The sequence below is a fragment of the Anolis carolinensis genome, chromosome 1, assembly GCF_035594765.1.
Source record: "Anolis carolinensis isolate JA03-04 chromosome 1, rAnoCar3.1.pri, whole genome shotgun sequence".
Taxonomy (NCBI): Eukaryota; Metazoa; Chordata; class Lepidosauria; order Squamata; family Dactyloidae; genus Anolis; species Anolis carolinensis.
In genome coordinates this window covers 271076061-271091180 of record NC_085841.1, presented here as the reverse complement: position 1 = coordinate 271091180, position 15120 = coordinate 271076061, and the positions used below count along the sequence as shown (strand labels likewise).

The window sequence follows — 15120 nt, the reverse complement described above, 5'->3', positions numbered from 1 at the left end:
CAGGGCAGGCAATGGTTTGGGATGCTGGGAGTTGCAAGTTCAACAACATCTAGCAGGCTGCAGTCTCCCCAACCCTACCTTGGAAGAACTATTTCAGATTACAGATTGATAGAATTAGCCCCATCTACACTGCTATATGCAGTTTGAAACTGCATTATATGGTCAGTGCAGAGTCATATAATGCTATTCAGTGCAATCAAACTGCATTATATGACTACACTATCTAAACTACCAATGTAGTCTCAAACTGCATTATATGGCAGGGTAGATGGCTGTGTAGGTGGGGTTCTAGTTTAAAGTATCTTTGTGGCACTCTTGGTTAGTTCTTCAAATAAGAGATCATTGAAATACAAAGGTATAAACAAGTTGCTTCAATATATTTTGTCTGGTCATTCATCATCCTCAGGTTCTAGAAACCATCAGAAATAAATCTTTTAAACAATGGTCTCATTCTTTCTCTCCAGACAACTCCCAGCAAAAAGTAGCACATTCATTCTGCCCATCATTATCCATTACATGCCAGCCCTTTTTGCATTATTCATTCAAGGACTAGACAAGATTTCTTGTCACAGGCCACAAATATAGACATTCCAGTGATATGTGTTGCACTGCAATCTTATTTTAGGCCTTCTCATAGTCATTTCCAGGCTATCCCAAATAAAAAATAAAGTAGCCAAAGTATTAGTTCAGCCTCCAAAATTACTGTTTCAAAAGTGCCAAAATTCATAGACATGTTTCTAGAAATTATTTTTTTTCCACTGAGACAGTTCTATCCATATTTAGGCATTGTTAAGTGAAATGGAGCATTTGTTTAAACACACTTGTTGCATTTAATTAAGTACAGGAGAAGATAAATAACATACAAAGGCAACGGGGGAGGCATATGAGACTATACAGTAGAGTCTCACTTATCCAACATAAACGGGCCGGCAGAACTTGGATAATAAGGAGGGATTAAGAAAAAAGCCTATTAAACATAAAATTACATTATGATTTTACAAATTAAGCACGAAAACATCATGTTTTACAAGAAATTGACAGAAAAAGCAGTTCAATACACAGTAATGTTATGTAGTAATTACTGTATTTACATATTTCACATCAAAACATTGCAACATTTACTACAAAAACAATGACTACTAAAAGGCAGACTGCGTTGGATAATACAGAACATTGGATAAGTGCAGCTTGGATAAGTGAGACTCTACTGTATATGACATAATTGGCCTAGTTTGAACTTAATGGGAAAACTAGTGTATTTTGTTATGTTACAGGTTGAGTATCCCTTATCCAGAATTCTGAAATCCAAAATACTCTAAAATCCAAAACTGTCTACATGGGTAGCTGAGATAGTGCTACCTTTGCTTTCTGGTGGTTCAATCTATATAAATTTTGTTTCATGCACAGAATGAAATATTGCATAGAATTGCCTTCAGGCTAGTTATTTAAAGTGTATATGAAACAAAAAGAATGTCATGTTTTTGTTTGTGTCCCATCTCAAAGATATTGCCTTATGTATGCAAATATGGGTATTCCAAAATCTGAAAAAATGTCCAAGATCCAAAAGTGTCTGGTCCTCAAAAATTTCAGATAAGGGTGTGATTCTCAACCTGGGGTCCCCAGAAATTTTTTGCCTTCAACTCCCTGAAATCCCAGCCAGTTTGCCAGCTGTTAGGATTTCTGGGAGTTGAAGGTCAAAAACATCTGGGGACCCCAGGTTGAGAACCACTGAGATAAGAGATATTCAAACTGTACATGGTCTATAGAATTGGGAACACATGATTTTTGTTTCCTTTTACTCTTCCTTCTCGCCCCCAAAAAGATGCTGAAAGATTCTGCTTTAAACCTAATACATTACAACTGAATGCAGGGATCTATGGATGACAAAGTGTCTTTCACAGGATTGCCACAAGTCGAAGCTTGACAGCAATTAACAATAATGTTATTCCTTCTTTTGTTGTTGTTATTATTTCATTTTAAGCCCCCATTTCCACTTTTGAAGATATAGGTGTGTTACAATACAATTGTAACATAACAAGGTCATTACTTTACTCTTTTTGGAGGTTAAAACTCACTAAATAGTAAGAGAGAACTCTAACATGATTTAATGATTGGATTGTGCTGTGCCTTATGCTCTATTGTAGATTTTGATGTGACAGGCTGAAGAAAATTATGTTTTGTACTGTTGGCCAGTGTGATGTCTCATGGGCCATGTAGTCCCGTTCCTAGTACTGTTGTGGCAGATGAAGAGGAGAATTTGGGTTTCCCACCGTTTCTGCCAGATTTAGAGCCCTTGCAGCTGCAGGATGTTTGCCCACAAGAAGACAGGCAAACAAGCCTTGAGCCGAAATCTCCCCCTTTTTCTCGCCGCCTTTATTATAATCAAGATAGAAGCTCTCGGGAGGCAACTCGCAGGAGTGCCCGGATCACTGCCAGACAATTAGATGATTAAGTCTATTTCCCTTGGGAAAGTTTAAGGAGTCCTGCATCTGGACACAGAATAGGTTTCGTTTCTTGTTCCCCAGAGAAAGTGTTCTCTGGCGGGAAAACAAGATCCTATATAGGTGCTTGGCCACAAGGATTCCTTGCGGAGTCAATTCGTCAACTACGGGAGTAGATTGTGTGTGGACTACGCTACTCCAGTTTCCAGGACCTTGCTCTCGTCCCAGCCCTGCCTTGTTCCCCGGACCTTGCCACGGATTCGCCACGGACCCTGTTCTTGTTCCTCATTTCTTGCTGCCTTGAATCAAGCCTTATTTGCCAAGAACCTAGTTTGCTCTCCAGTCTTGCTTCAAGTTCCATGGACTAAGGACCTTGTTATTTCCCCTCACTTTGCTTGGCAAAGTGTGTGTTTCGGTTATTGGATTATAACTTTGGACTTTAATATCTCATATTGGACATTGTTTTCCTGGACTATATTTGACCTTTCCTGAAAGGTCTACTTCTGAACTATATCCTACACTTGTTTTTATTGACTATATATATTTCTTTAATAAAGATATTAGATAGATTCTGGTCTCTGCGTATGGTTATTGGTGCTCTGCAGCCTGGGTCCTGACAGCCAGCAGTTTACAGACTTCTAATTTTTGATGACAAGATTTCTAAAAATAATTATACAGTGGATTTGGAATCTGCTGGAGTTTTGTTCTAGCCCCACCCTAGGCCACCCCATCCCCCAACTTCAGATAAGATCCTAGAAAAATATAGGCCCTCAATATGACAGTTAATTCTCTTTTGGTAATGTATCTCAAATCATATGTCCAGTATATGTGATACAGGGCCGTAGCCAAAAAAAAAAATTCGGGGGTTCAAAATTTCAGGGGGGGGGTTGAACCCCTATCCCCCCCCCCAGCTACAGACCTGTTAATATCTGCTTGAGACAGTGCCTGGAGGGACTCTTTTTTTAGCATGGGGATTTAGTTAACCCGTTAAAATTCATGAGTAAACCAGGGGGTTTTTTTAACCTGAAAAATTTCGGGGGGGGGGGGGGGTGAACCCCTAACTTCCCCCCCCCCCCCCGGCTACAGGCCTGGTGATACCTGTTCTTTTTTACCCTTCCACAAGTCAAGACTATAAGCAGCTAGAATACTAATTATTTTTTATTTCAAATCCATTCTCTAGCTAGTCTTCATGAAAAACAAGTTAAGTATTAAAAATCCCAGATGACAAAGGCAGCAGTAATAACATATTATTTTTGTTATTGTTTGCATATTTATTTGATAAATCACTTTTTTCTCAAACTGGAGCCCAAAGGACTCATTTTAATGCATAGGCCTAAAGCTAAAGGAGACACATGTAGAAGGAATCAGTAATCCTTCCTTCCCACTGAAGCTGCTGGTTCTCAGGTCTGGCAAACTCAGGAGAAGAAAACTTCACTGTACTAGTGCTGTAGATCCAGCATGACATTTCATCTAGGCCTTTTGAAACCGAACAGTTCCATAGAAATTTACTTCAGCCCCTGGCCCCAAAAAATCCCTGGTCTATTCAAAACAATTCCCAGTAGTATGGTCAATGGCCAACCAAGCTTTTAGAGATTCAACTGCAGCTCAAGCATGTTCCACTCAGGTCTATATACAAATTAGAAAGATTTGTCTACTCCCTTTAATTTATATTCACAATGCAAACAGGAAATTGTTAACTTCAAACATGGCCCTCATACAGTCCAAAGATAATGCACACTGAATTTTACATACCAAAAGATTCCCAGGCTAAAAAGATGTTCTGGTAGTACACACTGGATTAACTGAGATAGGCCTTGTTCCTTAAGTGCAAGACTGTTTGCTTAAAAGGTAAATTCATGTGTTTGTGTCTAACAACTGACTAGAAGAGCACACAAAATGCAACAGCTGATAACTGGAAGATGGGGCATCTGACAATCATTCTGTGAAGAAGTCCTTCAGAAAAGCTGGCTAATAATTGTTCTTTTCCATCAACAGAAAGCTCAGATTTGCTTAGTTTTCCAGCAGACATGCTATAGCCTGTCTCCTTGTCACTCACTCTTGTTACATTTTTCCTCCTAATACTTTCAACTTTGAAATTTTCATGAGAAAGTAATCTTTAGGAGACATTGATGTGTATTGGTGTTTGTGCGAGCACACACACGAAGACACACAGAGCTACATTCTCCATAATGACACTACTGCTTTGTAATTACTGTTTTTCTTCATGTAGAAGTCCCACCTCTTTTTTTGTACTTCTGTAGTTTTCAGTTCTCCATAGCTTTTACACTACAAGATAATTGACATAATTTCTGAAGTTGTACCATAACCGATTATTCTGTAAAATGCCACATTAAAGCTTGTTTTGGTTTTTCTCATCTATCCTTGTGCTTAACCGCAACCCAAGCTAGGCTTTCAGATGAATTTTAAAATCTAGTAACATAAAGGACTATTGTTGCCAAAGCAGATTTTTAATGTTTTTTTCACTTATGGGAGAAAGTGAATTATGTTATAGTCAATACATACTTTGCCTCCATTCTCCCTCCTGAAAATTATCTAAAATTAGACATTTCCTTAAGGAAAGCATGTAATCCTTTGAAGAAGATGTGTGTACTTACCTGGCTCTGCCATTCCACACCGACAGGCTGAACAGTATTATCAGCTCTTTGGGTACTAATTCTTGCTTACTAGATGGATATTTTTCTCTTGCTGGATTAATAATCAACTTTCTAGATGAGTTCATTTGCAATTCTCTTCTGGTTAACCCTTTGCATCATCTTCCCTTTAACCCTGAACAGCATATGAACTTTTCCAACAATTGTTTTAAAACAAATAAAATAAAAGGACAAAGTTAAAACAAAATAGATAGTTTGCTAGATTTGGTTTCAAATCCTAAATGTATAGACATCTAAACAAAGGGGAGGAATAAAGGTAGAAACTACTTACACAGAATTTCAGGTTCAGGCAATTAAAGGGTTTTCCAGTTCTTGATATCTAGTCACATGAAAAGCCCACAATGTTATTACCACCATAATTCCACCCAGCGGCTGGCTAATCGCTTGGTTCTTGCCCAAAGAGTAAAGCGAATAAGAATAATAGTACTCCCAAATACAGAATAAATGTTACTTGCTGCACCATATGACTAGTTATCAGAGTTATCAGTTTATGCAAGGCTGTCCATCTGTGTTGTCACAAACAGAGAGAGGAGAAAAAAAAAATAAAACTGGCAAGGAGCAAGAAGAAGATAAGAGGCATCCCGAATCATTTTTTCTCCCTTTACAGTTCAAGTGAGGCCAGAATTATTGAAAAGGGAAAACCTAGCACTTATGAAAGTCACCCTACCACCTACCCATGTTAATAAACAGCCAATGCTGTATGAGGAAGGCTGGGAGAATTACAATAATAGCATATTCCTGTGAGCTCTTATTTTGGAAAGTTCAAGTAAAAAAACAAACTAGAAAGTAAAAGCACAAAATTAGAAAAGAGAAAGGAAATACGTTTGTTGCCTGAGCGTGACAGAAGAAAAGAGGCTAAAATCTGGTAGATTGTTTTAACTGGGGTTAGGATGGAAAAGGAAGCAAATAAACTGAGATGCTCTGTATAAGTAAGGTGTTGTGTTAAAGAAGACGGAAAATAAAGGGAAGTGCAACCATGTCTATCCTGCCTATTCTTTTTAAAAATCAATGAGTTCGGTTGAGGGAGCCCTGGGCAAAATCCAAGAGATTGCAGCCTTTTCACTTTAACAAAAACAATTTCCCTGCAAAAAGAGGGCAAGAGCTGTTTTATTAAACAGCCCGAAAGTACCTTTATGTTCCCTACAGACAAAGGGCAGAACCTTTTCAAGATCAGGCCTAACACAAAGAGGCTTGACCTCCCCTTTCCACAAAACAAGAAGCAAACGTATATTTTTACATGGGAGAACATGGGTTTCAGGCAGCAATTTAAAACCATCTATTATAAAATTTCTATAAGATGTGCTCTAGACAAAAATGTATGAAAAGTATGGAAGCAAACTTTGTCATATTTATAGTGAATATTATTCTTTGGCCGTTTGAAGAAAACCCTTTTTAAGAAGCCAATAACGTGAGAAAGCACAGCCGCTAAATGTATTGTTAAGTATCACATCACTGATACTCTTGGGGTTTTTTTCTTCCTGGGAAGAAAGCTTAAATAACATTTTCTAACACGTTGGAGTGCTTTCCAGAAATGTGATGGCCTACAGAGGCAGTGTGGTACAAAAGCACACAGGAACTGTCGCTTAGTAAACAAGCTCTTTAACTTTCTTAATTTTTTTTCTGGAGGATGGACACAAATAAATCCAACTTTGTTTCGTAAAAGTGAACTAAAGTTATCTTTTGTTCTCTGAGAGGTACATTATATCTCCTTCCTGCTCCACCTGACTAATCTTGAGGTATTTGTTCCATCACCTGACTTAGTGGTTGGCTAGAAATAATACAAGACAGAACAATCTGCTATTGTTACCCGAGACAACGACCTTTCATGTCCTTGAGCTCACCATGACCTTTCACCCTGCCGATCCCCCAATGGTCTCTCCTAACAACTCAAACTACACTCCGGCTGAATTCCAGATTGTCATATAAAGCCCTGTCCTTTCAAAACAAAACCAAATTTTACACCAAGGTGGGGGAGAAACACAAGTCCATTGTTCCCTCACAGATGGAAGTTAGAGTTACTAAGGCAACAGCTCTAATCCTCCTTTTAACCACCTTTTTCACATCATTGGCCTATCAAGTATGCTACCTTTTAACTCATAAGCTCAAAAGCTGGTAGTTGAACTGGCTGCTCTAATTAGCTACGATTTTCACAGTACAGACAACATGATGAGCTAATCGAAATTTGCAAAATAATGACGTACCTCCAGCAAATATTCCTCCTCCTGAGGCCCAGTCTTAGAATAACAATAATGAGACCATTATTAGAGGAGGGCATTAAAATGCTGCACTGCTGCTAAACAGAGAACTTAATTGTTCTGGTCTTGTCCATTGAATCAACAACCTATTGTTGCAAACTTGAAAAATAAAGGACTAGAGAATGGGTGCCATAATGATTGGTCTGTGCTGCCATACCAGCACTCTGCAGAATTGTTTTTCCTTTTGAAACTCTTGATGGACTAGTAGTTTTGTTTAAAAGTAATATAAAAGGCAATTGTTTGGACAAAAAGTGCTATTTATTGAAATCCTTAGAAGCAGTTGCAAAGATCTGTTCATGACCCCCTGAGATTTTTTTTCAATCACAGACACAGGAATATGTAATTTACCACTGAAAGGGTTTTTTTTCTCCATTCTGCCTGTGGTTGCCTGTCCAGGTACTGTAAAGAAAGATTTTCTTGGCAATCATTTAGATCCATAAAATGTCAGCCTTTGTAGTCCAAGTTACTGACATATTGGCAAGCTGCTAAGTGACAAAATATAATTCACTCAAAATAAGATTTTGAGCAATCAAGTCATTACTTTTATGTTAGCACTACCAATTATATGAGCAACATAAAGTGTTTGGTCATTACTTCTGAAGAAATGCAGAAGTATTGCTAAACTTTCTTATGGCTTCCTCTTGAAAATGTCTATGTATATCTTTCACTGCCAATGGTAGGAGTCCCAGGTGGCACAGTGGGTTAAACCCTTGTGCTGGCAGGACTGATGACTTGAACGTTGGGTTGCTGACCTGAAGATTGCCAGTTCGAATCCAACCGGGGGAGAGCGTGGATGAATTCCCTCTGTCACCTCCAGCTCCATGTGGGGACATGAGAGAAACCTCCCACAAGGATGGTAAAAACATCAAAACATCCGGGCATCCCCTGGGCAACATCCTTGCAGCCGGCCAATTCTCTCACACCAGAATTGACTTGCAGTTTCTCAAGTTGCTCCTGATACGAAATAAAAACTGCAAATGGTTGCTAATTCAGTCTCAATGGTACACAAAAGACAACAACTATTCCCCCAAAAAATCTCAGAGGAAAAGAGAAAATGGAGTATCCATGATGCAGAGACAGGGTGGGATCCAGATAGACTCTTGCACAAGGGAAAGGCCCTTAAGCTCATGTAAGAGAAAGTCTTTTGCCTCTCTTCTACTGCAATTCCCATTGTCACATTTCAAAGCCTTTAGGACATCCAACCCCTCAAGAACAACTTTCTGTGAGAAATTTCTGAAAGAAATTGCATTGCAATAAAACTCTGGTTAGGCTTTTCGTTATCTCCCCCCCCTCTCCCCCCCCCCCCCACACACACATAGCATCCTACAAGCAAGCAAAACTGCAAATAAATAAACCGTAGAAGTAATAATATAATTTTCTGCCTTTTTGGTCACTATGGTCATATATTCATGTAACTACACCAATATTTGAAGGATTATAGCTGGAAGGACAATAGGAAGCATACAAAGATTTCAGATAAATAGAGAAACTATTCGAAATAAGCATCTTATATTTAAACTCCCTACGAATGTCTAACTTCGAGTCACTTTGATCAGTTATAAGTACTTTTTATCACTCTATTGGTACAAAAGTAGATTACAAGTTAGATACCAGTACTTGCATACTAATAAAAGGATAGCATGTGGTGCTATATATATTTTTAACTTTTTGGTATCACAATACACATTTCCTTTAAGTGAGGCATTTTTCATTTGTAAATTGAAAAAGAAACCACATAATGCCACATAGTATTAAACTGTAAACAAAACCTCTTGATTTAGGCAATCCTTGCTTTGCTTCATTTATCTTCATCTTGTTGGGTTAAATTAATTACTCTCAGCAATGCACTCTTTCACTTTTCATTATACAATATCAAATATTATCACTGTTGAGGGAAGAAGACTATCCTGAAGAAGGGTATGGCTCATGTAATATTAACTAGATTCAATGTATCAAATAGATTCTTTATTGGCTTTAAATAATTGCGTTGCTGGATTTCCCCAAAATTTTTTAGACTCTATATTGCAAGGTGGTTGTATATTTAATATCATAGGGATCATTCACAATGAATGTCATTTAAGCCAATGTTGCATAATAGTTTATTACTTTACTTACAATTATAAAAAAGACTGTTTTCAATTATTTATTCAGGGGAAATCCACTGTGTAAGACAGGAAACCATTAATTGTGACACAATTTATGAATTCACAATATATTTATATAGAATCCACTGTATAATTAATTAATGGTAATCAGCACCAATTTAGCTGATTTTGTACAGTAACAAAGGGCACCATGTTAAACTATTTTGCAAGTTTTTTTCCTCTCCCAACTTGCAACCGTACAGCTTCTGGAGCTATGTAAGTGGACAAAACAGTAAAGCCTTTTTTAATCTTACCCTGATCAACCAAGCCTCTCTCCCTCCAACCACAGCTTTGTGCGTGATATCTTTCTGCTAGTGTTTCTTATTTAATTAAAACAGACACTGACAGAAGGACATGGATTAGGACTGTAATGATGCATTTACTTAGATTAATCGGAGTCTCCTTTTGGAGTAATGGCTTAAACAAAGAACAAAAGGAAATTGTTATGAAACAGCCTTTTATCCCAAGCAAAGGTCATATTATGAGGTTTTTAATTTTGTCAGCCTCTGTTACACTGGGCCTCACTACTGGAACATGAGAAGTGCCCTTTTTTCTCTTCCAAAGCCCATTATTATAATATAGCCATTAAAGCTGCAAATTAAAATCTCTGATTTTAAAACAGGTTGCTTAGCTTTCAGAACCCTCTAATTAGCATGTTGTGCATTGTTGTGAAGGAAAGACGACTAAAACACTAATGACCCAATGCCAGGTGACTGCACTGCTGCACAAAGCAATAAAGGCCTTTTTTAAAGCAACACAATGAATTATCCAAGCCAAAGTCCTTTCCGCACCACTTTGTACATAAAGAAAAACTCACGCTTAGTCACATATGGCCATTCAGGAGATACTGCCATGGGCTTAATATGATACGAACAAAGCAAAGCAAAAATTATATAAGAATAATGAGCGAGAACAAAGCTCAGCAGGCTACCAGAAGCCAAAGGGGACTTAAGAAATTAACAATGTACATTGTCTATTTATTGAGTTCAGGTACTCCTATTGCAGATGTTTCTAATACTTTCAGGTGATTTTGGAATTTCTGCATCTACTGCCACTGTCATCAGATTGGGACTATATTGTATTAAAATGGGAACACGGCCTGGTCAAACAATGTTCTGACCTCAGTGCAGTCAAAGCCATAATGGCCCTATCAGGGTTCAAAACAGGCCATGCCCTGGATTCCCACACAATAGGCACAAACTCCTTCTGAGTTCCATGAGACAGTTCCCAAGTAAATTAAAACAGCCCTAGGAAAGCAGCAACTTTCAGGCTAAATCCCATTTAACACAGGGGATGTGAGATTGGGATTTTGTGGTGGGGATGGGTGGTGTTTTGAAAAATGTGAAGCAGCTATGGAAATTGGCACAGTGAGCCTGTGATAGGCTACATAACTCTCCTTTCTCAGCTGTTTTCTCACTCTAAAATGTGCTCTCACTCTGAAATGTGTTTATAGACAATAATACAGGGATTCCTACCTCAGAAATACCAGCACTCTCTCCTACTTCGTTGCTAAAGTGACCAAAGACAGAGCTTTCCCGGTCCTTGCTTTAATAAAGCAGTTAAGTGTGGGAGTTTCAGTTCTGTACCCCCAGAACACATGAGATTTGTCAGTTTGGAAGTACTCTGATCATGAAAAGAACAGGCAAACCTTATTTTGTTACAGAAAATTCATACTTACTGACATTTACCTAAAATGCGAGGCTTCATGTCCAGTTAGTAGTCTGAACACATTTTACTCCAATGTTACATTTAAAAAATCACTCTACTGCACATTAGAGAAGAATCCAATGCTGAATTTGTTGATGGAAAGGTGGATACCAGTGGATCAGATGGGAAGTAAGGAAGAATCGCTATTTTCCACAACACTCACACACAAATGTGCACACAGCTAATCCACTAGAAACCACTAGTGCAGTCCTTGGCATGCTCCCCAAACTGGCTCAGGAGGTCTGGTTTTCTGGCAGCACAAGGGGGTAAAAATGGGATCAGAAGAAATCTCTGTGACAAACATCAGTCCAGTGCTGGATTTAACCTTCAGTTTGGCACTAAGGTTTCATTGACCAAAAGTAACTTAACAGTCCAAAAGTAGACATCCATGCCTAGTTCACTGGATGAGCACTGACTTTAGCCCAACATTGATGCATCTCAACTGTCCACCTACAGCAAACAGCAGAAGGTAATTTTCTGTGGCCATGATGATACAGATCATATCTGCTCAAGATATGAAGGAAAGAAATTTTGTATCTTGATCTTATAGACCCCGGCAGTTTGCAGGGGCGTAGGAGTCATTTCTTGTCTGACCTAAAACAAGCAACTTATTTTCCCTGTCTGGTGTGAAGGACCTTGGTGGAAGTTGCTTTTATTTTCTCCTTCAGTCTTTAAGAAATGGCAGTCATGTACCCAAATAATATTATGTCCTTGATTAGTTTTATGTTCCTGAATATATCCAAGGTTATAACCTTACTACTAAGTTACCCTTTTCTATTCAAAGTAAGCTGCGTGGAGAAGAGCAAACAGGGACTAGAGCAAATTGAACCTTAGTGTTGGATAAAGATGCAATTACAAAAATGAGCAGGAACAAGATGAGAAAAAAGCAAGGGGCATACTAAGGTATAGGAGACTAAAGGTCTACTCAGTTGACCAGTATAAGGATATTTAATTTATCCTCTTGTCAGAAATTAGTGAAAGTCCATTAGCCTCTAGAGAAGAAGAGATTAGGAATGCAGTTCAGATGGACGTGTAATATAGAGGCTTAGAATCTGCCACAGAATAATCAAGGCTCTGAGAACCATCAACCCCATCACACAATTAGGACAGGTTTACATATCAATTTGCTCGTTTGTTTTCTTGTTTGTTTGTCTGTAGTATTTATACCCCTCTCTTCAGATTCAAAGGCTTCACTGTACAATATACATGATGATTTGTCACTAAATTTGTGAATGAAGTCTATTGGAAAATATAATTTTGAGGTGATACAAAAGCTCTGTTTGTGACATTAACTGCATTAACCTGTTTCGTATAAACAGACCATCTTTAACAGTGCAACAATCAAATACCAAACACCAACCAAACTATAATTGTCTAAAGCAAAGCATGCGAATGAACAAGATCAGAATGTGGTTACAAATCAAGTATTTCATGAAAAACAAAGTCTAAAATCTGGCAATACAAAGCCTAGATCATCAAAATATCAAACTCATAAACCTTTCACTGAATTTAGAAGTAGTTGGGAACTAAAGGAATTACAAGAATGGGCCATAAGAAAGAATATTTTAAGGACACTGTGTAATGTGAGTGAATGCATTCTGTGTGTAATTCAATACCCAGTAGCTTAAGCTAGTGTTTAAGAGGCACATTTTGACTTAATAAATGTCAAATGTTGAAATATACACTACAGTCGTTTTAGTAAATAAGTAGAAAAATGTGGAGCCAATCTCCCATATGCAATATGAACATTGGCTTTAAAGTTAGAATTGTTTAGATAGTAAATTAACTGTGTTGCTTAACCTTCACTGAATAAAAAGCCTTCCAGGCAGTATCTGTATCCATTCAACATTAGAACAATGAGCTCCTGCCCAGGCACAGTACTTAGCATCCTGCGGTTTCTATCGAATATCCATATATTACATTAGTGTGCATAGCACAGTAGCAGTAATTTAAGAGTTCAGCATAGCAACCTGGCAGGATCAGGCTGGCATAACAGCAGTTTGTGGCATAGCACAGTACAAACAGTAGCAGAGCCATCATGCAGAGTCTGGAGTCACACTGACAAAGAACAGGAATAAGCCCCAAAATGGACTTTCATAGGCTGCAAGACTGGGTTACTAAATCGTATGTGCAAGTTTTAGAAGGGACACTTTGGTTCTAGGAATTTATAATTGATTTGCCAGATGACACTAGCCTAGTTTGGAGGCTCATACCTGCATTTGACAAGCCAATGTGAACAAGCCTTTGATCTATACATTCTGCCATTTCATTCTATTCTTTGTAATATGCCTTGATTCAATGCAGAAGTGCCCAGGGAACTATAGTTTCCTATTTTGTTCAAAGTGGGAAACTTTGGCTACCAATGTCACAACAAGCCATGGTCTTAAAATAACATGAAAGCAAGGTTTAAGATCATGGTTTGGAAATAATAAGTTTGTTTATTGTGTGTGTGTGTGTGCCTTCAAGTTACCTGTTGACTTATGGCAACTCAATGAATTTCATAGGGCTTTCAAGGAATATTCAGAGGTGGATTTCCCATGTCCTTGCTCTGAAATATAGCCTACAGCATCTGGTATTTGCTAGGGATCTCTCATCCAAGTACTAACCAGAGCTAACCTTGCTTAGCTTCCAAGATCAGATGAGATCTGGGGCATATAGGAAAACTTTAGTTAACTGGAGACTTCAATTTTTATGAAATTTTCTTGAGATTCTTAAGAAAAGCATGACTACAATGTAAATGATCAATCATAAACAGGTTAGAGGTCAGGTACAGAATGAGACAAAAAGAAACAGAAGGCCAAAAGCATGATAATAACTGGCACAGGCAGGCCAGAAGGCCAGAATTAGACAAACTGAATCAAGGATAGGATAGGGCAAGGCAGGGTTATGGAGACTGTTGTTATTCAGTGTTACAGGTTTCTAACTCCAGCATCAATCTAGAACACAGATTCTGAAACTCTAGTCCTCCGGATGTTTTGGATTTCAACTTCCAAAGCCTCAGCTGCCTTGGCCAATTATCAAATATTCTGGGAGCTGAACTACAACCTAAAAAACCAGCGTTTGGAAAATACTGGTCTAAAAGAAAGACTTCTCTGAGAGTTGAGATTTCTCCTTTGGGTTAGAACAGGCATTCTCAAATTACAGTCCTCCATCTGCTTGGACCTCTAACTCCCAAAGCCCTAGACAGCTTGTTCAATGGTCAGGAATTCTGGTAGTTGGAGGCCAAAACAGCTGAGGGCTGCAGTTTTAAGATGCCTGGGTTGGAATGGCAAAGCATGGGCTGAATGCCAGGCACCATGAAACTTGGGTTGCAGCCATACCCTTTTGACCAGGCATGAGCAAACTTTGGCCCTCCATGTGTTTTGAACTTCAACTCCCAGAAATCACAGCCAGTTTACTAGCTGTTAGGAATTGTGGGAGTTGAAGTCCAAAACATCTGGAGGTATCAATGTTTGCCCATGCCTGCTTTAGACCCAACCCTGCAGTTAAAGCAGTTGAAGCATTGAAGATTGACTGCTCCTGGCACTTATCTGAGAACCACGTCCCATGGTGCTGTAGGTGTATGTGCCTTCCTTTCGAGAAAACTATTTCATTGAGATACCTTGTACCATGCTCTCCCATCTAAATGAGAAGATGTAAAGTCCTAGCCAAATCATGAAGTATTCATCTGACGCAGAGAGGGCATCCAAATGGATGCCAGGCAACATTTCCCGAGAAGATAACACCAGAAATAAGAGATGGCCATTGAAACTTTTTTTTACAACAGCTCACTTACCTGTCCCACTACCAAAGATAAGAAACCTGAAGAAGGGCCTCAGGGGAAAATATTAATTTAATATCTGAGGAGCTTTGTGAAAAAGAGATCAGATCTTGAGATACACTGGTGTCAAGCTATTTAGAT

General features: G+C 38.5%; 1 protein-coding gene across 12 annotated transcripts in view; it reads right to left on the bottom strand.

Moving 5' to 3' along the window:
• sox6 (SRY-box transcription factor 6) overlaps nt 1-15120 on the bottom strand; it is a 524097-nt gene that overhangs the window by 342129 nt on the left and 166848 nt on the right. For 3 of the 12 annotated variants that reach the window (XM_008107343.3, XM_003214737.4, XM_003214736.4), the window contains exon 1: nt 5057-5331. The exons of 4 other annotated variants lie outside the window; for them this stretch is intronic. In XM_008107343.3, coding sequence (XP_008105550.1) covers nt 5057-5181 — 125 coding nt within the window. In that variant the 5' untranslated portion in view covers nt 5182-5331. Of the gene's footprint in view, nt 1-5056; nt 5336-5384; nt 8525-15120 lie in introns of those variants that run through there. 5 more of the 12 variants (XM_008107265.3, XM_008107317.3, XM_008107338.3 and 2 more) reach the window with 4 other exon arrangements.